The 25,294-nt window shown below is 35.0% G+C and overlaps 1 protein-coding gene across 18 annotated transcripts in view; it reads left to right on the forward strand.

Moving 5' to 3' along the window:
* The window catches only part of ROBO2 (roundabout guidance receptor 2), a 1,625,448-nt gene that overhangs the window by 1,432,402 nt on the left and 167,752 nt on the right, over nt 1-25,294 (forward strand). For all 18 annotated transcript variants that reach the window (XM_078058803.1, XM_078058842.1, XM_078058774.1 and 15 more), the window contains 2 exons: nt 22,142-22,299; nt 25,094-25,214. In XM_078058803.1, coding sequence (XP_077914929.1) covers nt 22,142-22,299; nt 25,094-25,214 — 279 coding nt within the window. The remainder of the gene's footprint in view (nt 1-22,141; nt 22,300-25,093; nt 25,215-25,294) is intronic.

Here is a 25,294-nt window from a genome sequence, read left to right on the forward strand (position 1 = left end):
ACAATGGACTTATTTTTAACTGACACAAAAATAAAAATAAGGAATTCCACCATTTAATAAAGTAATTTTCTGTTTCAGCATCTATTAGTTCAATAAAAGAAAAATCTACAAGTCTCCTGTAAACAGAAAAAAAATTGTCCTAAATTTGTAATATGTGTGGCAGAAGCTTTTGTTTTTCCATATGAGAAATATCTGGTTGCTAATCTTTAGATGCTCTAGACACTTTTCTCTGGGCATATTTTAGAATAATTGCATTGTAGAGTCAGCTGTTTTTTAATTTAGAATTGAGAATCCAGTTGTTAAAGTGTTCAAATCAACATCTTCCACTTTGTTGTTGAATGAGGCACTTCACTCCTTATTGTTAACATGGAATATTAATCATGCAATTTAAACTAGCATAAGCCCTTTCCCAGTAAGGGAAGTAAAAAGAGTATATGCTTTAGAGACAAAGAGCCCTGGGTTACCAACTCTAAGCAATATGACCTTTGGAAAGTCAATTTCTAAAACTCAAAAGCATGCGTCTTTGAACTGGAGATAATTTTTTGAAAGGTGGTGTGAGTTTTGGAGGTTATGTACCCAATATGGTGCCTGTTGGATAATAATATTCCAAGAATGATGATGATGATGATTAGAACTGGTATATGTAATATATTTTTTTAATTTCTTTAATCCAAGCAGTTAATATGAAAAAAATAAATATAATTTGTGCTACTTATGCAGGTGATTTTCGGTTTTTCAGTATCCAAGATGGCAGCATAAGTAGAACAAGTCTAAAGCCTTTATCTTTTGGAAAGACTAGAAATTTCCTTGTCATATTCATAAGCCAAAGCAAGGTAAAGGTAAAGGTAGTGAGAGAAAAAAATGCCTTACTTACATGTTGTATGTTTAGAATAATTTTTTGAGATAATAGGTGGCATTCAATATGAGTAATTAGTTAATTTTTGACCCCTTGAAATTAAAATTCAAAGTATAGTCAAACTTAATAATTGTTGAATGCATATTTGAAATTCTACAAAGTTAAAAACATATCCCAAACCCCATAGTTTTCTTTTATATTTTATTATATTCATCAGTTTCAATAGTTATATTCTTTTTAGTGTCATATATATAATTTTTCAGAAATCCAAATGCATTTGAGAACAGTCCGATTCTCAAAGGAAATCATAACAGATGTTATATAAATGGATTTCTATCTATTCTTAATTCCCACTTATATCAAAATTTGCTTCAATAACTTGAAATTCATTATAAGTTTCAGTAAGCAACATCTACATTTTCCAATTCTCTCCATTTAATTCCTTTGAACTTTGTAGCTTTAAAAATCATCTATAAAAACCCAAATTTTCAATTGATATTCTAAAAAGATGCCACAAACTTAAATCAAAAACTCTTTTCTCCCATTCTTACTTTTCCCCTAATTCTTATGATCTCATAGTGCTTTACTCTGAACTTTCATATTTTTACTATCTAGGTCACACAATCTTGGCTTCATGTCCTCATGATGGGCGGCTATATTTATTTCAGTGAACGCCTACAAGGTTTATGTGTGTGTTGGCTCAGCACTGTATTCCCTGCTAGCACAGTGCTTGCCCAAAGTTGGTTTTTATTTAATATGTATTAAATGAATAAATAAGAAGATGATTGCAAGATCTCACTCTTTGAAATTTGAGTATTCCACCATTATCAGGCAAGATGTGCTAAGTCTGTTCAATTTCCTCCTTATTCCTTCCCCCTTCTCTCCTGCCTTTGTCCCTCTCTATCTTTTTTCCTTTCATTTTTCTTCCTGCCTTCCATTTTCCCCCTAGAAAAACAATAAACACCTTGCTAAATCACATTTTAAGTGGGAAATAATTTAAAAAATTAGTTCACAGACAAAATAATATAAAAATCATCCCTGAAAATCCCTCAAATCATCCATAAAGTATACTCACTAATCACAATCAGAATAATGAGATGCTTACATTGCATGTTGAATTGGAGAATGTGAGAGGAGAACAGATTTTTAAATCCCATTTCATAGGAATAGTGTTTGGAACTGACTAAGTTATAGAAATACAGTTTCTCTCTCCTTCCTGAGTATGTTAAATTCAGGTAAATTCAATGTGTTTATGTTTCAATGTTTTATAATGAATACAAAGAGCACAGCTTTGGGTAAAACAGACACAGATTGCAATCTCCCAGTTACTCTTTACTATCATGGGAACAGTGGGCAAATAATTACCAAGTATATATTTGTATGGCTAGATATCCTCAGTGGTAAGATGGCAATTTAACAATGTCCATCTCTTAGATTATTTTTAAGATTAAAACAGATAATGCCTGCAAAGTGTTTAGAACAGAAACCAGTATACAACAACTACTCATTAAGTGTTAGCTATTACTGTAACAAGACCCAGCTTATAGGTGGCAAAATTAGTTTTAAAAGGATTAGTGAGATAAATATGATGTTTTGTGTCCTAAACCCAAAATGTGTTTTTCTATAGAAACATGATTTAATTATAGAAATCTATGGAAATGTTCATTCAATTTGCAGAAGTATGTTTGAATATCAAGAACACACATATAATTCAAGGTGAATCAAATTGCAGTAAACTTTACAGTTTCCATTTCTTCAACTTGCACTGTAAAGCTGGTGTTTCTTAGAGTTCTTTTAAGGACTTCTACCATATCTGTCAATGATACCTTTTAATCTCAGATCATCCGTTCCTTCCTGGGTGCCCACATTTCTCCACCCTAGCTACCACAGCTCTGCATATCCAAACCTACTCAATATTACCACTTGGATGTCTTATAGACACCTTTACTCTATTTTCTCACGTATCCAAAACTAACTGTACCACCTTATCTATTAAACAACTCCAAAAAATTGCAAAAATACTTGTAAAAGAAAATGAAAATAATATAACTGCTCCATAAATGATCTTCCATGTCATCTTTTTAATTCAGTAAACATTTATTGAGGAACTTCCTAATCACTCTATTAGACTGGAAGGGCAGAGTTTAGTAAACAATGGTTTCTCCTGAACACTCAATTTTATGATAGATTCTTTAAGTTACAGTTTTAAAGGCTATTTTTTTTTTTTTTACTTTAATCTAAATTTCTAATCATATCCACTAACTGGAATTTATAATTTCACATTCACTGACTATACTTGCATGTTTCCATTACTGTTTTATTTATGGCATAGGGTGATGTAGGGGTTAAAAGAATTGGAAATAATCTGATCCCTCAATTTGCAGATACTAATTGAGCTTCAGTAATTTGAGATTTTTGCCATTGTCAAATAGCTATATAATAAAGTATATAAAATTTAGTTAATACTTCTGATTATTTTTGAAAATTATAAAATGTCTCCTCTTTTTTAACCATGGTTTCCATTAGACTCCTAGATCGTTCAGGACAGAAACTATATTTATTAACTGTTATTTTCCAGGTGCATGGCATGGAGTTGTAATTGAACAGTCATTTGATTAATTTACATTAATTAACTACCCAAATCAAAGGCAAATAACAAGTTGACCTTTTTATAATGTAAGCTTCTAGGAAGAAAAGTGAGGATGAAGCACTAGGAGATTGCAATATTTCTGATGTGTTTCAAGTGTCTCCAAATGCATGCCCTTTCTGTTGTTCCTTCTGTTAAACCAGCACATTTGTTCTCACTCCTTAGTCTCATCAATGATTAGACCTGGATTAACCAGATACCCTCATTGGAATTTAAACAATAGAACTTGTGTGTAGCTTTATTTGAGATTGGCATCTCCCTCAAAATCTTCTTACCCTGAGCGTTTCTTTGACACCATTCCCTTGAATAGTTTGTCCATTTATAGCACAATATCTGTTATTGCATTCCTTTTTTTAACATTTATTCTGGTCATTGTTGTTTATTTTGATTGTTACTCTGTTGTTACCAGATAAACATGGTTGTGTTTGGGGGAAAACAAAGATGAGTGTTCAATTTAATTTCTCTGTTTTTGCATTTTCTGGTATCCTGCTTTGCTAAATGTAGCAGTCTCTAGCTGGCCTCATCAATTTCTATACATTTCCCACTATCATTACATTGGTCATGCACTTAGGCTGAACCCCACACTCCTTTGCAATCAGAACTCTCCTGATTGCATACCAGGTTTTATATTCAGGAACCTTTTCATTTAGTCATTACTTATACTAATGTATCTTGAGGCAGAAAGATGGAAATATTTATATTAATCTTCTACACAGCAAAAATTTATTTCGATACTGGCATCATCCAGACAGACATTTATTCTTAATCCATGGTGTATCTAGCTCACCTATAACATTTCACATGTTGTTGGAAGGTTGTCCTTTTAATATGTCTTTGATATTCTTCTAAGTTCATAAGAAGCCATTGTGTACCCTTAAAAATTTCTAGAATTAATTGTTTTTCATTATAGCTAATTTTATCTAATTGTCTATTCTTTTTTTTCCTCCCTTTCTGATTACTTGGTTATTATTTGTCTATGACCATTCGTTTGCCATGGAAGTTGACGTGCTGCTAATTAAGTTTGTTGGGACACCATCTGAATCATCATGGTTTGGACAAGTTAGCTTTGCCTTGTAGTGCACTCATTCCTACACCCAGGCTGTACCTGTAATTTAGTCTGCCGTTCCCCAGGTGTGTAGCTTAATACCAGGAGATGGCAAGGGAAATTGCTTGAGTAGTTTACTGTTGCTGATTAAAGTCATTTTTTTGTTTTTGTTTTTATTTTTAATTCTATAGCTTGTAACTTCAAAAGGTAAAATTATCATGGGATAATAAATAGAAGAATGAAACTATAATGCTGACTCCAAAGCAACCAGTTTAACTGAATTTAAAACAAATAGAATTGCTGTTATAATTATCAAAGCTTGAATATTGTTTGATTAATGACAAGAACCTTTTTTCACACATTTGAGGAGATAACACAGATTCATTAAATAAACATAAAAAAATGTTTGAGCAGTTCCAATCATTAATGAAAAATCCTTTTTTAAGTTACACTAACTAGGGGAAAATGAATAGAAACATTCAAAAAGTGTGACACTTAAAAAAAAAAAACACTTCATAGAAGCTGATATTGGCTATCAGCTAGAAAAAAACAACGTTAAAAACTATGAAATAGTTCTTGTTTGTACAGTGAACTTTTTCATAGTTTGACGCAGCAAGCGAATGAAACAAATCATTGAAAATCTAACACTAAGAGCAAACAGGAGTTGCTGTCTTTAGACTTGAAGCATAATTGTTTATGTTTTGTTGGCGGTGCAAGAAACCTCAAGGGTTGGCTCTGCTTCAAAGGAAAGGATCTTAGCTTGGTGGAGAGGAGGTAGGGGACAGTCTTGGAAGTGATGGGCAAACATTCATGTGAAAATATGATGTTTTAATAAAAGCTGAAAGATACAACGTGCTGAGATTTGTATGCAAGACTTTCATTCTGTTCCAATTAAATATCGAGTACAGAAGCGAGACATTCAGTGGCAAAACTAAAATGAAAAGAAAACAAACAGACTTCTTTTCATCCCGATGTGCCTAGGCGACAGTCCAAGTAGAGATCTTAGGCACCATATGCTGCCCTCCCTATGGGGATGAGGTTTTAAACTTCACTGAAATGACTGGGCTTGTCTGATTCTGCCAGATCCTTTTTGCCTCATTTCGACATAGCCTGGCTCTTCCCGGAAGCATGTGCTCTCAGAAGACTCAACATGAATTGTCAAAAGGAAGGCTCAGTGAGGCCAGTGTCTTTTCCTGTCATTCAGGTCCCGTTGACTAACACAACTCAGGGTCACAATCTAAATATGACGATAGGAGGCACCTCCAGGGAGTCTGCATTTAAGCACCGATTTTCATGGCTCACGTTACACATCTTCCCTCTGTCTCAAGAGTGCTGAAGGATTATTTGTTGCTTTTCAGATAACCCTTAGTTCTTGCCCCCACATGGAGTAGAGATTATACTCTTCCTCCAGACCTTTTAAAGTCCAGCTCACCCAGCTTTGCCATGTGTGAGCAATCTGCAGGCACTATTAGCCCCGCTTGAGTAGCTCTTGATAACACTCTCTAGGAAGTCAATTAAAGATGTCAGGGGGTGTACTGGCCTGCTTTTCTTTTACTAATAGGCATTTGGAGAGTGGAAGATGGGCTGTCAGGAACAGGTGATTTTGGGTTCTCTAGAAACTAAGGCCCCTGATTTGTTTTGTTTTTTCCTCTCACTAGTTCAATTTCCGTGTGTGTGTGATCTTGAAATAAATGATCTATTTTAATCTTTAATCAGCAATAGTTATATAATTTTGAGGATCAGGTACCCAATTTGGTAAATAATGAAATCATGTGTTCAGTAGTTAAAAATGTGACAAGAGAAATGTCATAAATTTGAGCATAATGAAAGTCTGTATAAAGAAGCTAATTTTTGTGTTAAAATATCTACATTTAAACTAAAACTAAGTGATTGTTCACTAAGAATTAGGCATAAAAATTGCTTGGTGTTATCGTAGAGTCATTTTTTGCATCTAGTTGCTACACATTATCCCTTCTTTTGCTAAAAGTCTTGATCCACTTGTTCTATGTGTTTTTACTAAGAAATACAACCCAAAACGTAAATGATTTTTTTTCTTAACGTAAAGCAAAATTAAAGTGCCACAACTTTTCATCTAAACAAATTAGTGTAAATATTTAAACTGATTATTTAGGTCCAATGAATATTAGTTGCTTATGCAACATATTATTCAATATTACTTATTAAATATTACATTATTAAATTAGTGTGATAATAGAGAAATCTCCATTCTATTGTGTGTTACCTACAATTTTGTTACATACCTATGAACTTAATCAAGAGAATTATCACTGTGGGGAAATATGTACTTTCTAAGGGTGAATATATAATTTTAAACATCTCTTTCTGTTTGATTATGCAAAGCCATGATAATGAATGAACATTCCTCTTTGCCAGGTATGTGCTAAATGCCAAAAATTCTTTCACTTAATCCTCACTGCCACCCTGGATGATGGCCACCATTATTCCCATTTCACAGATGAAGAAGCAGAAGCTTAGAAAGGGGAAATAACTTGTCCTAAATTCCATAGCTAATAAGTAATGATCCCAGGATTCAAATTGAATGATTTCCTTCACCAAAACCTGTGAGCTACCAGGGCCTACCCTGCAGAAGGCAAGGAATAGCTGGAGATGCAAAATTCTGGCTGTACTTGTCGTTGCAAAAATTATAACCTCATAGTGATTATATCATTCTGAAAAGTGAACTATCTGAGATGCCTACATATATTGTCCAATATTCAGTGAAAAATAAATGAGAAAAGAGAAAAGATTGAAGCTGAGTAAATGTTTACTTTTGCTGAAAGAAGAGATTGACTTACATATTAACAAAAAAAAAAAAAAAGAAGGAAAGAAAAGAAAAAAGAAAGAAAGGAAGTCCCTAATCCTGAGGGCTTGAGCACACCCTTAGAAAAGCTACAATAGTTCTTTATACAGAAAGACAGCAGTGTCATACTGATCAGCAATTCACTTACCATTAGCTGTTGTTCTTCAGGAAAAAGCAATTGTAGAAAATCAATTCGTATTAGAGATTTATTCAAAGAATCAAGTTTCATCATGAATTTTGAATTAAAAATAGATTTAGCCTAATGTTTGAAATCACCATCTCACAGCATGATATAATAACTGATTATAATGAAGATCTTAGTTACCAAGTTATTTTTAGTATATTTAATAATTAGGTTCAGGAATTATGAATTATGTCTGTTATGCCTAAGTTTCCACTACAGTAATCTTAAAGTATAGGCTCCAGAATAAAAACAGAAGATTTATTTTCAAATCCTGGCTTCTCCGTTTATTAACTGGATGAAGTTGGCATTTTGGAACTGCTGTCTTTTCATACATAAACCAACCTATTTCTCCGGGTCATCGTGAGGTTTCCACTCACCTTCTAGGCAGGACATCTTGACAGTTATTAGGTTTTAATTTATCTCACCCTTCCAGAAAACTGAAATATTTTAAAATAAACATTCAGAACATGATCTTGAAAAGTTTATAAATGTGGGGAGATCATTCCACAATAACCTCTTTCAAAGCATACTGTATCATTTACCAAAATAAAGAACAAGAAACTCTCTATACATTTATTGAGTAAAATCATTAAATCAACTTAGGAAACTTTTTACTAAAGATGTATATGTAATAATCAACTATATCTAGTTTAGATGATGACAAGAATTGAATTCTTCACTCATCTATTCGTTCAATAAACATTTACTCTCCTACTGAAGGCAGATAGATAACAAAAAAAACAAGCAAACTATAATAATTTTACATAGTGATATGTGATATGCAGGGGGAAAAATACCAGAGAGATGTGATATGTGTGATATTGTTTCTTGTTTAGATTGGGTCATCATAAAAGGGGAACCCAAAGATTTGACATGTAAACTGAGATTTGATGGACAAAAAGAGGAGACCTAAAAGGAAATTCTAGGGGAAGAAAATTTCACAGTGAGTAGTGTAGGAATAGGACCTAAAGAAGTTATTTGCCTTGCTAGAAGAAGAGAAGGACCAAGCTCATTGGGGGAGAATGGAGTAAGAGGCAAGGGTAGTGGAAGATGAGAGCCAGACCCCAAGATGCTTTGTAGGCCAGAGTAAGGATTTTGGGTTTTGTTTCTTTGTTTGTTTGCTTGATTTTTGTAAATGTGATGAATCCTTTGGATAATTTTAAGCAGAGGGATGACAAGATTTGTCTTATAATTTTAATGATATTACTCTGCTGTGTGGAGAACTGACTGTAAGAGGGGCAAGACTAAAGTAATACTGTTAAGAGTCAGCTTCACTATTCCTGGTGAGATGATAGTGACTCAGACCAAATGACAGTGGAGGTAAAGAAAATTGATTCTGAGGACATTTCATTCATTAAGGTCTTACTGATGGACAGCATAGTGTGTGAGAAATAGGGGAAAATTAATAACTTCTTGAGCAATTTGTATATGGCAATACCATATACAAAGACACTGAAGATTGGGGAGAGGAAGATTTGTGTGACAAAAATCAAGAATTCCATTTTGGTCACATTAAATTCAAGACATCACTCAAGTGGTGATGTTAAACAAGCAAGTCTGGAGCTCCAGGGGGCTCAAGGCTGGAGGCATTCACTTTAGAGTCATCAGCATCAGGCAGGACTAGCAGAGGTTAACTTGGAAGAATGTGTGTCTGAGGATACTCCATTTTTGAGTGATATTGACTATGCTTTAAGAACAGAAAGTTTCTGGCAAAGTACATACAAGAGTAAATGGCTAGTGGGAGGAAAATTAGGAGAGTATCTTAGAATACATGATAGGAAATATACATTACAATTAGACATATTACAATTAGATATATTTTAGATATATTTAATAGTAATGGTTTTATCATGTCAGATTTGGAAGAGAATACAAAAAAAATCACATATATGAATTATCCACATCTTAACTCTCAGCAATAATATCAAGTATTTACTCTGGCTAAGCTACTATGGGAGAGAAACATGAAATGATTGCATCTGCATTGGAGATATAGCTAATTTCCAATGTAATTTCTACCTGAGTTTCCATTTTTACAAAGTACTGACATATCTAGTGAAGGCAATTAATTGCAGCATTTGATTAAGCCATCCACTATTGTATGGAAATCCTATTCTACCTAAACATTATAAACATTGAAAAAGAAAGAAACTATGTTAACATATTTTAGTATTATTTCAAGTGATTTTCTATCTCTATTATGGCCACTTTTTCTAAATGAAAAAGAACAACCAGAATTTTGCAGTAACAAAGTCATTTTTAAAGAATGCTTTTTTAATATTGGGCTGCTTAATATTTGAAGACTATTGAAAATATACAGTGCACCTTTGTATTATGCAAATATATTCAATTCTGAAAACAATTAAATGATAATAAAGCATTCTCTTTTTCTTTACCTCATATTACAGTAATGAAGTTGTTACCTCTGCTTGTGCGTTTTAATGAGTTTTAACTAACATTTTAATGAGCTGACATTATCATAAACCTAAGGATTAGACAAAATTGAATTTACTGGTATAGAGAAAGTTTCCTCAAGAGTTAATTATATTAAGATAGAATATAATTCATTTTATGATATACCACCAACTATCATCCTATAAGAAAAATTATATTAAAGATTGAATAATATCATTATACTTAATCTGTACATACATGTATTTTGTTTCCTCACTTTTAAAATAAAAAGCTAGGGGCTCCTGGGTGGCTCAATTGGTTAAGCCTCTGACTGTTAAATTTTGGCTCAGGTCATGATCTCATGGGTTGTGGGATTGAGCCCCAAGTTGGGTTCCCAGCTCAGCGGAGAATCTGCTTGAGGTTCTCTCCCTCTGCCTTCCCCAACATGTGCCCTCTCTCTCTCTCTCTTTCTCTAATAAATAAATAAATCTTTAAAATAAAATAAAAAGCTAATGATATTTTTATATATTCAAATTATATGAAATATAAAAGACATAGATGTATCAAAGATAATAAACCAAAATCTTTATAAAGCTGAACAATTTTTTTTAACATTTACAATAAAGAAAACTACATGAAGGGGCGCCTGGGTGGTGCAGTTAGTTAAATGTCCATCTCTTGGTTTTGGCTTAGGTCAGCTCAGGTTGTGATCTCAGGGGGCTGAGATGAAGCCCCAAGTCAGGCTCCACGCTCAGTGGGGAGTCTGCTTGAGTTTCTCTCTCCCTCTACCTCTGTCTCTCCTGATTGTGCTCTTTCTGTCTCTAAAATAAATAAATCTTAAAAAAAAAAAGAAGAAGAAAGAAAACTCCATGAAGAACCTTCAAATGGAGATAAGTTTTTATTTTTTAAAGGAAGAATCATTTATAATTTTCTTGATTCACATATTTAAAGTGGGTTTATAGATCCACAACTTACAATTTGGAAAAGTTGAAGAACTTTTTTCTAAGTAAATGATATTTTGGCTTTTAAGCACTCTGTGAAGACAGTTAATATGTGATGGTGTCAAGCCTCTCTCAACTAGAGCAGAGTCACCACTACTTACTCCTTCCTCCATAACTTCCTTGCTTTTTATCCAGTCCTCTATACAGGCACTAAGAGGCCTAGGTCTGGTTCAAAATGTTGTCATCTTCCTCAGCTTCATATCTCTTATATGAAGCTGATAGTAGCGCTTCAATTAACCTTCCATGAAAAGAAAAGACCTTCTCAACATTCAAGTCTTCTGAATTTTTATTCTATCTTAGAAAAGAGATAATTAATCAAATTATATATTTTGATCTCTAAGGTCAGCCTTATAATCATCCTGCAGATATTCTGTTGACATTTATGTTCCAAACTGCCATTCTTCTATAAACTTGGACTTTATGTCTCTAAGTGACTCTTGGGAAAAGCCAGGTTTCCATACCCTCTTTACAACTCTGTTGAATCCAGTTGGGACAGAGCGTATACTTTGAAAATACACATAGTCGATTTTATTTTTATTCATAAGTTGTTAAATATAAATATTAATAAATAATTACTACATTAACAATGTTGTAAAATCAAAAAGTATAAGGTGGATAGAGTGAAGTCTTCCCCTTCCATCTTTTACTTCCCAGTTTTTTTTCTCTGCAAAGGCATTTGTTATTATTAGTTTCTTAGGTGTTCTTCCAGAGATCACTTTATAGGCATGCAAGCACATTCCAGAATGTTTCTGTTCTTTTTGTAATTAATTAGAGAATATGCTGCATATTCCAAACCCAACTCTGAAGTTGGCTCCTCTAAAATGCCTTCCTTGTTGAATGCAATGTTGCTCTCCTTTGGACTTTAATGTATTTTCAATGTACCTCTCAATGTAGTTACTGCATGCTTTTATTTTCTTTCTTTCAGATTGTAGATTTTGAGTTATATATAAATCTCTTTAGCTCCCTGAAGTCAAGATCTCGGCTTAAAGTATCTTGTACTCCTCAATGTGTTGCACAGCACCTTGCAACAATAAAATATGCGTACATACTTATCAAATTAAAAAGAAGCGATGGGAACCTGGCTGGCTCTGTTGTTGGAGCATGTGACTCTTGATCACAGGATTGTGAGTTCGAGCTCCACGTTGGGTGTAGAGATTACTTAAAAATTAAAAAAAAAAGTGACTGATTTGGAAAACTCTTCTGTTAAACAAAAGATATAGTTATAACTAGAACTGATTGGAAAGTGAAGATTCTCTAATTTATCTGGTATCATTTGAACAAAGCAAAAATAAATGTTATGTTAAAATCACCTTTTAAAAATGAACTGGGTAAAACTTACTGGGCAAATGTGAACTTTTTAGTTGGGAGGAATCAATGACATTTTATTGTCCTGTTAATGCTTTATAACATAACATAAATACCTAAATATATTTGATTTTGGATTATACTATTATATTTAAATCCCAATTGCAAGATCCTTTTTATTTACCAGTATTTCTAATTCCCAGTAGCAATAATAATTCTCACTTATGAGGTCCTTCCATTATGTCTCAGTGTGTTTACAAAGACCACTTTTTTAATTCTTCATAACAATCCAAAGACATAAGCTTTATTATCTCCATTTTACAGATGAAGAAACTCAGAGATTGTATAAGACCATCCAGTTAGTAAAGTAGCAGAACTGAGATTCAAACCCAGGCCGCTGACTAAATCCATTATTTTAACCACAATGCCATATTACCTCCTTGCCAAATAGTGGTCGTTTCAGAAGCATAAATCAAATGCCAGTTCCAGGTCCTACGAAAGCAACTGGGCAAATGGTGGAGAGGAAGTAGGATATTCAGAATAGTTATAAATTTGACTGCTCATTGACAGCATCAAGAAATGTTTCTAATTTTACCATTTATAGACAGTTTTGGGGAAGAGTGGAGTAAAGCAGTTGATATTTGGTGCATGAAAATGACCAAAATTTAAGATTATAATAATTTGTTAATTTTAATCATCTGGTATCACAAATAGCCTTGATTAAGACAAAATAATGAAGGTTTGATAGACTCTTTGATAACTCTTACTTATCAAGTTTTGGTACCCTCTCAGGTAGAGAAGCTAAAACAATCACATGCAACAAGGTAGTTATTTCTGGGTAGGGAGTTGGCACCTCTCCAAGCAGGAAGTGGCTCTGTTTATTCTTTGTCTTAATTTGGGAATGAAAATGTACTGAGTCCCTGTCCTCACAATAACAGTGGAACCCAGAGAATAAAAATATAGCCAGAGACTCAGAAAATAATTTGATTTATTCCCTTCTTGCTGAACATGGCCAAGGTTGGCCTGTGGCTGGCCAAGGTTGACTCCAGGTTATGTCAGAGGAAGAGAGGGATTTTTTAAAAACCTCCATGCTTAAGATGACATCTTTTTTTTTTTTTTTAAGATTTTATTTATTTATTTGACAGAGAGAGACAGCGAGAGAGGGAACACAAACAGAGGGAGTGGGAGAGGGAGAAACAGGCTTCCCATGGAGCAGGGAGCCCGATGCGGAGCCCGATGTGGAGCTCGATCCCAGGAGCCTGAGATCATGACCTGAGCCAAAGGCAGACGCTTAATGACTGAGCCACCCAGGTGCCCCATTAAGATGACATCTTTCCAGTTTCATATAAGATATGAAGTTTTGATTAAAGTATACGTGAATGTTTAAATATTTAAACACTTTTCAGTAAAACACACAATAAATTTTTATCATGAGAACTCAGTATTACTTACACCTGAAAAGATATTCATTACTGGTTCTTTGGTATCAGTTTGTTTTCATAGAGTGTATGGCAATGGGTGGAGTGGGGGTGGGTTGTGGACCTAGCATCAGGGATATGGGAAATTGTGCTTTTCATAGGTAAACAAAAATTGTTAAGCACATTGTCTTCCAGTTGTTGTCAGTGGTGTTATATGAGTTTTCTGAAATAATTTAAATGTGGTCTTTAGCACATTTGCATTCATAACAAGTGCTTGGATATGCTCCTTGCTTCCTCTTGTCCTGCTCAGCTGTCAAAACATGGTGATGCTTTTGAAGATTTATGGTAGATGGGTAATGAGATTACTGAATGTTAACTGCAGCATTCAGAATTCATTTGGTGGCAAAAGAAAAGAAGGTTACTGGGTCTTTGGGATAGAAGAGAGAGGTGATAGAGCTTTTTTTAATCAGCCAATTTGAAAATAAATATGCCATATTCTGGATTAGGAAACATTCAAGCTTTGTGTCATGTAGTAATCAAATAGAACATTTCTAGAAGAATATAGGATGTCATATTACATCCATTTCAGCAAAATTCATGACAGCTTAGAATAATGACCATATTTTGTGGCATGGATGTATGCAAATCTTAAAATATTGAATGGGGAAGACTGAAAAGTCCACAGGCTTGTGGGACATGATTTTTAAAAAATGTTCTCATTGTTGCATTAAAAATTTAAATAAGTCTCATGCTGTTAGTCTTTGGTCTATGTTCCTGTTATGTAAAAAAAGGAAAATAAACAGTGTGCTTTCAAAAGAGGTCATTTTTAAGTTTATGGATTATGGTGGGGCTCACAAGTATCCTCTAAATCAAACCTCTAACAGTTATGGTTATGAAATGTGTTGTCAAAATAGGCGACATGATGAAAATTGTGAAATCAGCAAAATTAAGTTGAAAGTCCATAGATGCATTATAATACATGTTCTTCTTTTTCAGAGATTTCATTGAGTTTCAGGTAGAGGGGGAAAAAAGATAAAGCAACGGTAGTTTCGAAGTAACTGGCATTCTTGACAAGGAAGGTTGACCTTGACCTTCTTCTCCTTCCAACCCTCATTTCATCAGCAGGGGTGAGATTACTTTGAGACCCTGCCAATAGGTAATAAATAACACATAAATTCCAGGACACCCTTGCACTGTAGGGTGCCCTAATGTGTAATAATCCTTAGACTATTGAGTTTATAACTCATGACATCTGGCAGTTACTTGGCATTGTAATTCATGTTGATCATGCACATCAGAATACACCATGGGAGAGAAATATTGGAGCAATAACCCGTTGATACTAGGACAGGGTAGAATGACAGGAAGATGCTGTCGAGATTGAGTACCTCTGTGAACTATGCAGTGTTAGAATGCTGTAAAAGCTAATGCCTTCAGATAAGGACTAACAAGGCGGGAGGAGGGCATTAATCTATTGGGATCCAGAATAAAGCAGCACATTAATAATTACTTGATAGCTCTCTTTATTCCTTTATTCAAAATGACAGATGTAGCTATAAAGCAGTGATGAATCCTGAAGTTAGAATTTAAATATATACTTATGTTTATTTTAAATTTAAATGTACACTTAAATACATTGTGTTTAATTTTTTTTGCATATCTATATATATGATATTCAGTCCTCTCAAACTTCTATTTTCTTTGGTCTAATAGTGAGGGTTAAATGAAAAGGATGAGAAAGAGAGGGATGTGGAAGAAAAATGGGAAGTAAGGGCAAAAAAAGCATTGTGCAAAGCAGTTGTAACAAGCCTTCCTGATACCTAGTAGCGTAACTGCTTTGGCTAAAGACTTGAGGCTCATGGGACATGAACCAGATTGAAAAGCTAGAAGCAGACAGATGGCTATTTGTAATCATCCTGTAAATACAAATCCTGTAAAGATGTCATGATTATTTGTTTGTTTGTTTATACTCAAACCCAGATCTAGAGAAAGTAGGAGGCAGTATTATAAGGTTGAAAAATCTGGTATTTCCTCTTGTTACCATCTTTTCTCTTTTTTAAGTTTTATTTATTTAAGTAATCTCTACACCCAACGTGGGGCTTGAACTTGCTACCCTGAGATCAGGAGTCACACATTCCTCCAACTGAGTCAGGAAGGCTCTTGTTACCATCTTGAGAAACGTTACTTAATGCTTTTTTTTTTAATGCTAGCCTGTGTAGTTCTGTATTTTGAACTCAATGTGCCATTTTTTCCATTGCCCAGAGTTGTAGGCACCTCTGTAGCCAAGACTAGAATTAGCCCTAAATGGGGCAGGTGCTAGAAAGAAGTTATTTGGGTAATAGAGCAGAATATTTTGAGGGTATTGAGAGGTTTTTCTTCTGAATAGTGGAAGGCTTTGCCTTGAACATGTTTAGGCTAATACCTACTGTTCTACACACCATCCTCCTCCTCACATACTATATTTAGGCGCATCTCTAAGACACTCTCATTCCTTTGAGCTCTCTGTGATGCTGGAGACATTAATCCCACATGAACAGTTTTGTGGATGAAGGCACTTTAAGGAAGAAAAAAGAGGAGCTGATTAAACATTAATTAGCTCCAATCCACAACTTCCTCCTAAGCTAACGGATAGAGTATGCAGATCCCTGTCAAATATCAGATGCTAGGCTTTGCCAAAAATAGGACTTCCAAGTGTTGAAGGTATGCCAACTGCCGGCTCCTTAACTCAAACCAAAGGAAATGATTACCAGAGACAGGTTTCGGAGTCTGCCGTGGTCAGATGTCACCAGTTTGCGGTGCCACATGCGATCCAAGAGTTTATGAATGATCTCAACACTCAGTCCCCAAGGAGAACATATGCATTACAGAGGTTACGGATACAAATTACAGAGAGCAAGACGTTTCCATGCAATTTCTAAGAATCCTTCAGCAAGTTTTAAACATTAATGGAAAACATTAAGAAAGACTTGGCACTCTGAGCAGGCCTTCAAATTACATTGCTGGTGAGGACAGAACAGGACTAAAAAAAAAAAAAGGATTCAAGAATAAAGGCTTAGCTAAGAAATCTGGAGCGGGCGCTTCCTCTTGTGAATTGTGTGTTTGTGTGTTTTATTCCCTGCAGAATACCAGGCTTCCCAAAATGCTATGACTTGAAAATGAACAAGTCACAGGGCATCCTTGTTTATTCAGCATGCTCCAATTCATATCAGTGGTTTATCTGGATCATTTGCTGAGTGAATTTGCTTGCACCGGGAGTCTTAGTAGAGATGGGGGGCGAGAGCGGCTCATTTTGGAATTGTTAGGATGCTTCAGAGGTGCCAGAGTGTCAGCTTGCACAGCGGTAGCAGGATGTCTCCCCACTGAGTTCTTTCTTTCTCGTTCCCCTTCTGTGCAGAAGAAACCACTTACAACTTATCCCCTAAATATCAGATTTTATCATCTATTTAGCTGGTGGCTAGTCTGTCCATTCCGCCCCTATTTTGTTTGAATGTACCAAATATAATAAGATGGTTTGTTGTGAATGATGATTCCTCTTTTGATTTATTTGGTCTTTCCATCATTGAAACTTCAGAAAAATACAGAATTATTACAGCTTGTCAGTGGGGAGCTTTTAGTTGAAAGGGGAAACTCAATTTAAACTGTTCTAAGTATGAAAAAAAAAACTTATTTAGATCATATAACTAGAAAGTCCAGATTTAGTACAGTCTTCAAGATTTATTCGTCCAGATAGGTCATCAAGAACCCAGATTTTTTTCAAGTGCATAGTCTCAGTTTCATCCTGAGGCTGGAGCTCCCCCTGGGGTAACAGTGTGGCGGTCAACAGTAGTCGTGCAGTACAGCAGGAAGAGACAGTGTTCTTTCCTCAGAAGTAGCATAGAAGACCTGAGCTTCAGGCTGGTTGGCCTTACACCTGCTCTTTCCCCGTGGTGTTAGATGGTGGTGATGCTAGTGGCAGTAGGGAGAGGGACACAATACATACCAGCTGTAGGATGGCTATTGCATTGTTTCTAGTCCATTAGAATACTGACAGTGTAATTTGATCTAACAGTTTTACTGGTTGGCATAAATCTGTTGTGTAATTGACTGATTGATTTCTGACCCTCTTGAACTGGCTGGATTTTATTTTAGAAATATATGAGCTTGTAGGTAGGCATGGTATCCCTTAAATCCAACCAACTTAAATGGTACTTCATAAATGACATTTTAAAATCAAATTAAAACGTGGCTTCAAAACAAAACAAAACAAAATGTTGTGGTTTATTTGATATGAGAAAAAGACTGCAACACACCTCTTGAAGAGGAGTTCATCACTTCAGTCAACCAATCAAGGACATTCAATGAGGTCTTCTCATGTTCTTCAAGATGGGAGCCCATTAGAGGGTCACCTAGTCCAGTGGGAGCGTAGAAGGAAAAACTTCTCAGATGACTAAGTCTGAAGCTGACACTGAAGGAATGGTATACGTCTGAAGGAAGAAATAGGAAAAAGTAAGGAAACAAAGGGGAATCTGGGGGAGATTTCTAAGCAGAAAGACCACCAAATGCTAATGTACATTGATAATTAGATGTTCCTCTAAGTGTTTTTGACTGAGAAGTCTTGAGCCACACATCTCTGACAGCTCATGGGCACCTACAGAGAGAAACCCTGCCAGCAAAGAAGCCTTGCTATCAGTGTTGCTCTGAGTTGCTATCAGCTTCAACTGCTGCTAACAATGTTTTTAATTATAATTTCCTTTTAGATTACCTTTCTCATGATCGATTTAGTTTGTCGTGGATGGTATTCTTTACCCAATAGTGTGTATGACTACTTTTATCAGTAGTATTTTTAGTCTCTATATTTCTAATAACTACTCTGAAGCATGTGTACCTTGTAATTCAGAAATACATCTTTGGTCTCTTAATTATGTAGCCTCATCTCACTATTCCTGCTAATCTAACTTAATATGTGGAAATGTCTGAGTAATGATTTGCCTTGCCTTTGTTGGCAAAATATAAAATAAAAATGTAAAAAATATAAAATATAAAATATTTTATAAAATACATAAAGATGTAAAACATGAAATATCTATTTTTAAAATTCTTGAGGACTGTTGATTTGGGACAGAAGGGAGAGGAGTTGGAGGTGAAAGAAGATGGTATTATGAGGAGACAGGAATCGGAGATGTAAGCTCTAAAGGCACAACTAGATCTAAAACTCTTATAGGGTATTATATTAGTTTACTATTGCTGTGTAACAAACTACAAGACTCCATGACTTAAAATAACAAACATTTATTCTCTGTCTGTGGATCAGGAACCCAGATAAGAGTTAAGTTAGTCACCTGCCGTAGGATCTCTCATAAGGCTGCAGTCAAGGTGTTGGTCAAGGCTGTGGTATCATGTGAAGGCTCAGCTGGGAAAGTTTCTGCTCTCAAGCTTATGTGGTTGTTGGCAGGATTTGGGTCCACAAGGAAATGCTATATCAAAAGGGTATACCTGTTATATCTTTTTTTTTTTTTTTTCCTGAAAGCATAACTTACCACTGCCCTCTAAGTCTTTGTCATTGTAACCAGATTTTTTTCTCGGTTAATCAGGTTGATTTCTTTTCACTCTACTTAAAGACCTGTTTGGAGCTTTAGTTACACATTACACATATTGCTGCGTACCCTTGCTTTGGCTTATTTGTCAAGCCACATCAAAAATGTTGCTCTCAATTCTTTCTACAATAGGAGCTCAGGAGAAAAAAAATGCAGACTTAATTTGGACTTGCCTTGCTTTTCTAATTTACAAGACCATTTTACTTCCCTTCATCCAAAATGCATGAATTCTTTACTATAGGGAATATTTTCTTTTCTTTATCACCTGCAATAAAGTATAGGGCAAAATCCAAGACAGAAATGAAAAATTAGCACAAAAATTGGAAACAATAGATATTATTTCATTTTATTTTGCTTATATTAAGGAATGGATCTACAAACCTCAGAAATATGTAAGCAAATATCAGAACATACCTACCATTTTTTACAGTTTGAAAAGAGTAAAAATGGCTTTACTTTTCGCTAAGAGTAAGTTTTTGGTCTTCTGTGCTAGGACCTGATGAAAAGGATGTATTCCCCTTGACTGTTTTCTTTGAGAGAAAGAAGAAATCCATTTTATTAGCTCAAAGACTTAGGGTAAAAGAAATGGTATCACTAAGCAAAAAAATGAATTAACTGAATGCTATACAAACCCCAAAGAGCATTTTCCCTGTTGAAGAGGGTACAGTACCAATTATACTATTATCTCACCCTACTCTCTGGGTGAATAGTCTGAAAGCCTAAAATTACAGTTGATGTTAGATTTCTTGGCTTCATTTGCAAATTGGAGTCATTTTCTTTTTTGTGAATGCCATAAACACATGTTATATTGTTTAAGAGGAGCAGTCCTTAGTTTGTTATGATATTTTTCTCCTTTTTGTCCTCCATGTCAAAGGACCTTTAATTTTTTTTTTCCTTAATTTGGCTTGTTGCAAATTGATGTAACACTGTGTTTCTGAATGATTTGCAATGGCCTTAAGTACCTTTTTGGCATGTCATTTGTTAAGAGACCAGTTCTAGAGAAGGTCCTTCAACTGGCCAGATGTGTCATTTTGGAACAGATTGAGGGCCTGCCAAAACACCATTTGTTGCCAGTTCCGGATATTGTTGGGGTGCTCACCACTCTGTTACCATATTTTTGCATGTCTTAACATTGCATAAATAGGCAGCTGTTCTGTATTTAGAATATAAATGAGTCACCAGCTTGCTTTCCCAGGAGGATTTACCTGCAAAAGGGAACCACAGTGTTAACCCCTTCCCATCCCCCTGCCTGCATGTCACATTTAAATGCACACTTCTCTGAGCCCATTCAGAAGCAAATCCTTATGCATATAAATCACACCTCTCTTGCCAGTGAGACAAGAGAACCAAAAATGTGCAGTTCACCGTGCTAAAATGGAACACATTTCCTTAGCAGCAAAAGCAGTAAATTAATCAGCTTATAAACTGAGAGTGAGCAATTTGTGCTGAATTCTTTCTTACTGTTCCTTCAATAGGAGACGAGGTTCTCTAATCTCAGAAAGGCCATGACTTCATTAAGATGGAAACCCCTGTTAAAGGATGTGTTGCAAGAGACAAGAGAAGAAAAGCCCTAAAAGTCACTCAGTTGTCTCTCTGGAGCTATTTTCAGGCCAGGGAATTTTTATTTATTTGGAGAATGACAATTAACCTAGAGACTTTGCCCAACAAAGGAGCAGAGTGCTGAAGTAGATCTCACTATAGGACATCAAAGGCAGTTGGTGTGACCCAATCCACATTTGTAGCAGATGATTCACATAACAGGCTAGCAGAAGCTACCTAATTTTGATTTCAAACAGCTTAACCAATTTATGTATAAACATAGATATAAGACACTGTATGTGCATGTGTGTGTGTTTTCCCTTCGATACACTTAGGAAATAAAGTTGTCAGTGTTGGAATACAAAGGAATAAGAAAGTCAAGGCAGTTAGAAAAAGCAGAGGCAGTTGAGGTATATGGTATAGGCCTGGTCTCAACTACTTTTTTTGACTGTTTCCCCTAAAATAGTTTATTTGCTAAAGACACCCAGCATTCTGCAATCTGATAGGGCCAAGTCATTTCTCCAGGCTTTTCATCTTGCCAGCCAAAGAAAAGCACACACAGATAGATAGGTGACATTTGGAGAGCCAGGCATGCCAGATTTTCGGAGGTTACAATGGAGGTCCAACCTGCTGTTCTCCTAATGAAAGGAGGGGAAATTCAGACTGGCCAAACTGCTATAAGGAATATCTCTGCTCTGAATGTCACGCTGCCCAGATGTCGCTTGGCAGGTGGAGATGCACGGAGAATGAAAATGTAGCCCTGTGTATGTGAGTGTTAGTGCATTGCAGGGTGAACAATGAGTCCATCTTCTGAAGTGTAATGAAAACAGTGTGGATCTTGTCTATATTCATGTCATGAGAAAGGGCGTTCTCAAAGAGTCCTCACCCCATTTCCCCTCCCAGACTGATATGCATACGTGCTCACAGACCATGTGCACATGACTTGTTTTGGGGTTTTAAGTATAACTTGATGATTTATTTAGTGTTTTTATATACATATTATGCATATACACATTATGCTTTTTCTTTATAGAAAATGGGATCATACTGCATAAACAATTTTGTACCTTGAGTATTAAATCTCAAAATTATATCATGAGTATTTCTTATTTTCCTTAGACTTTTCTTATATTTTAAAGCAGATTTTATAGCAAAGATACATGATCCTACAGTCAGCCATTTCCCTGTTGAACATTTAGTTTGGCCCTAGAATGTTTTAAGACGAGCACGGCTATGTTTCTCAGTAAAGATTTAATTTTTATTAGAACAAAGTAAGTAAGACGTGAAGTTACATTTTGCAAGAGAAAGCTAAAGTTATTGTCATTGAGTTTTCTTTCACTACAATTGTTTTTCTTTAGTGTTACGAGATGACTTCCGGCAAAATCCCACAGATGTTGTAGTGGCTGCTGGAGAGCCTGCGATCTTGGAGTGCCAGCCTCCCAGGGGACACCCAGAACCCACCATCTACTGGAAGAAAGACAAAGTTCGAATTGATGACAAGGAAGAAAGAATAAGTGTGAGTTAAATTAAAATTAATGCTTACAGAGATTGACTATCAAGTCTTCAAATGGATATATTTTATTGCTAATGAAATTGTAGACATGTACTGAATGCTAATGACCATTTACACTGCATTTGAAAGGACTGAAAAAGAAAAACCGAGAACTAAAACTTTAGGATGAGGCTTCAAAGACACAAAAATTATAGAAATCAAGTGTAGATGATATATTAATATATGTACCAATCTGAATATGAAAAGATACGAATATGTAGATATATATGAAGATGTAAAGATATATATATCTTTGCAGTACAAAGGTGACAAAGCTCTTTTTAACATCTCAAATGCGTCTTTTGATTATGTAGTTTCACCTGAGTGATAAAGGGTAAATGATGGCTGTAAGCCATATTAACGAGAACATTTCTTTTAGCACTTATTTTCAAAATTATAAGAGAAAATAATGTGAGGTAATGAGTACTTCAAGCACCTTCTTCAGTTTTCAAATTTAATATTTATAACTAAAGTTTTTTACATGAATTCATTTAAAGTTTAAGAGGTATAAAGTAAAATCAAAGTAAACGTGACTTTTTTGATTCTGCAGTTTAGCTCTTGTAGAAAAATAGTCTGCTTTCAAGGAATATTGATGATTAGGTTCATCACTTGATTAATATCAAAATGAGACACCCAGACCATTGTAAAGAGGTAGAGAAGGGGAATGGCATATAATTATTTTATATTTTTAGAGGATCCACTCAAGGTTTGTTTGTGATGGGAACCAGTTCACTGAAATAGTAGATAATGCTTCAAACTTCTGATGCTATTCTTAGTATAATTTTTATATTCAGTACAATTATTGAGAATAAATATATTTTACTTAAAATAATGTCTCATTTAACTGAACAAATGTGCCATTTCTATAAAAAGTCTATATAGTCTAGGGTCTATTATCTTTAAAAATACCTTATAATGAAGATTTTTTTAATGTATGCATCGTGGTTACATCATAACCAGATAGGCCACATAAGAGCTCACAATATATATTAATGTGATTCTGGCTTGAACTCTTGACACCATGAGGAGCTACATTACCAGGCAGAATTTGGTTCTCAGTGGTCTGTGCTTGGATACCAAACATGAAAATATGCTCCTGGTGATAGAGTAAAATCACTGTTGAAGGCTTTCTAGTTCATGTTTGCATCATTTAATTTTTGCTTTATAACAAACCACCACAAAATACAGTGACTTATAATAACCATTTTATTTAGACTATGATTCTGTGGGTAAGATGACAATTCTTTATTCTGGGCCAGCTTGGCTCATCTTTGCTAGGTTTTCTCATGCTTCTGTGGCCTGTTTAAAAGATGTGCTGGCAGCTGGATGATCTAGGGTAACCTTACATGTCTGGCCATTGACTTATACTCAGCTGGGCATCCTGGTTCTTCCCTTGGCCTCTAATTTTCCAGCAGACCAGCTCAGACTGGTTCCCATGGTGGTCTCAAGATTCCAGCAAGGAAAGACAAGTCTCAATTTGAGAACACTTTTCGTCTGCTGAAACATTGCTTTAGTTTCATTGGTCAAATCAAGTTATATTGCCAAACTCAGTTTCAGGGGGAGGAGAAATGGCCTCCATGGCCATTTTTATAACCTACAGTTTATTATACTCCACAGCACATAATTAAGAACAGGTTGGCAGTCTTTTCTTCCCATGTAAAAACAAAATTAAAAGTCCCTTTCTGGGACATGATAAGTTTCAGAGCCTGAAATATATCCATTGAGAACATACCTACATGGGTTTTGTTTGCCTATGAGATAAAAATTAACAGAGGAAACCAGCACGTTCTTCTCTCCTATCTCTTTAAGAACATTCAGTCATTGTGATGTTAAGATTGTTGAATTACATAAATATAAAGAAAAAAAATTGGAAAAGAAGCCATGAGTTGGTGATACACATCCTAAAAATCTAATTCTGCTTCAATATCCTCTTTAACAAATAGACATTTTAACATATTACATTGGTTTATTTGGTCAATAAATGCTTCTCATTTAAGAAACAATTAGTAAGCACCTAGTAGAAGCCAATGATTTACACCAACTCATACTCTCATCACTTAAAAAAAATTATTTTTATCCAACCTGCCCTCCTCTTCAAAAATTATCTCATACATACAATCAAGGTGAGACAGATAATTAATGCTAAAAATTGAAATTTAAGCTCCATGAAGGCAGAGGTTTATTATTATTTGGTTTACTCCTGAATCTCAAACATCTAGAACACTGCCCAGCCCATAGAGGTACTCAGTAAATGCTTGTTGAATCCCTCTGTGTCAGTTCAATTTCATTATAGTACCAAAAACGGTTATCTAGTGCTTCTTTCTGATAACAAATATCAATAGCAATTCATTCAACCTACTTCAGAGTGAAGACAACCACTAGGATTTGGTGGAAGCAGTCACAAAAGTCAAAATAGGACCAGACAAGAAAGAAAAAGAATGCCCAAAAGCATTTTCTAGAAAGGGAATATGAAGGCTTATCCTGAGGGAGAAGTTAAGAGAAGAAAAAACACATGCAGATGCCAAGATAGGGGGAAAGTTTTGGTCTTAGACACTGAGCTATTTCCTTTAGGAAAAAAAATGTTCTGCCTAAATATTCAAAATTATTTATTAGTCACCTTCTCTTTGCTGTTTATTTTACTTTGCATTTTCTTTCTCTCTTTTCTTTTCCTTTCTTTTTTTTTCTTTTTTCCCTTCCTCTTTTTTCTTTTTCTTTTCTTTTCTTTCTTCTTCTTCTTCTTTTTTTTTAATTTTAACAGATCCGTGGTGGAAAACTGATGATCTCCAATACCAGGAAAAGTGATTCAGGGATGTATACCTGTGTTGGCACCAATATGGTGGGAGAAAGAGACAGTGACCCAGCAGAGCTGACTGTCTTTGGTAAAACTCTCTTTTAAATTATAAATTGCTATTTATATATACTTTTCCTTTGATGTTAAATGTATTTGTTGATACTAAAC

Source organism: Halichoerus grypus, chromosome 1 (genome assembly GCF_964656455.1).
Source record: "Halichoerus grypus chromosome 1, mHalGry1.hap1.1, whole genome shotgun sequence".
In the NCBI taxonomy this organism is placed as follows: Eukaryota; Metazoa; Chordata; class Mammalia; order Carnivora; family Phocidae; genus Halichoerus; species Halichoerus grypus.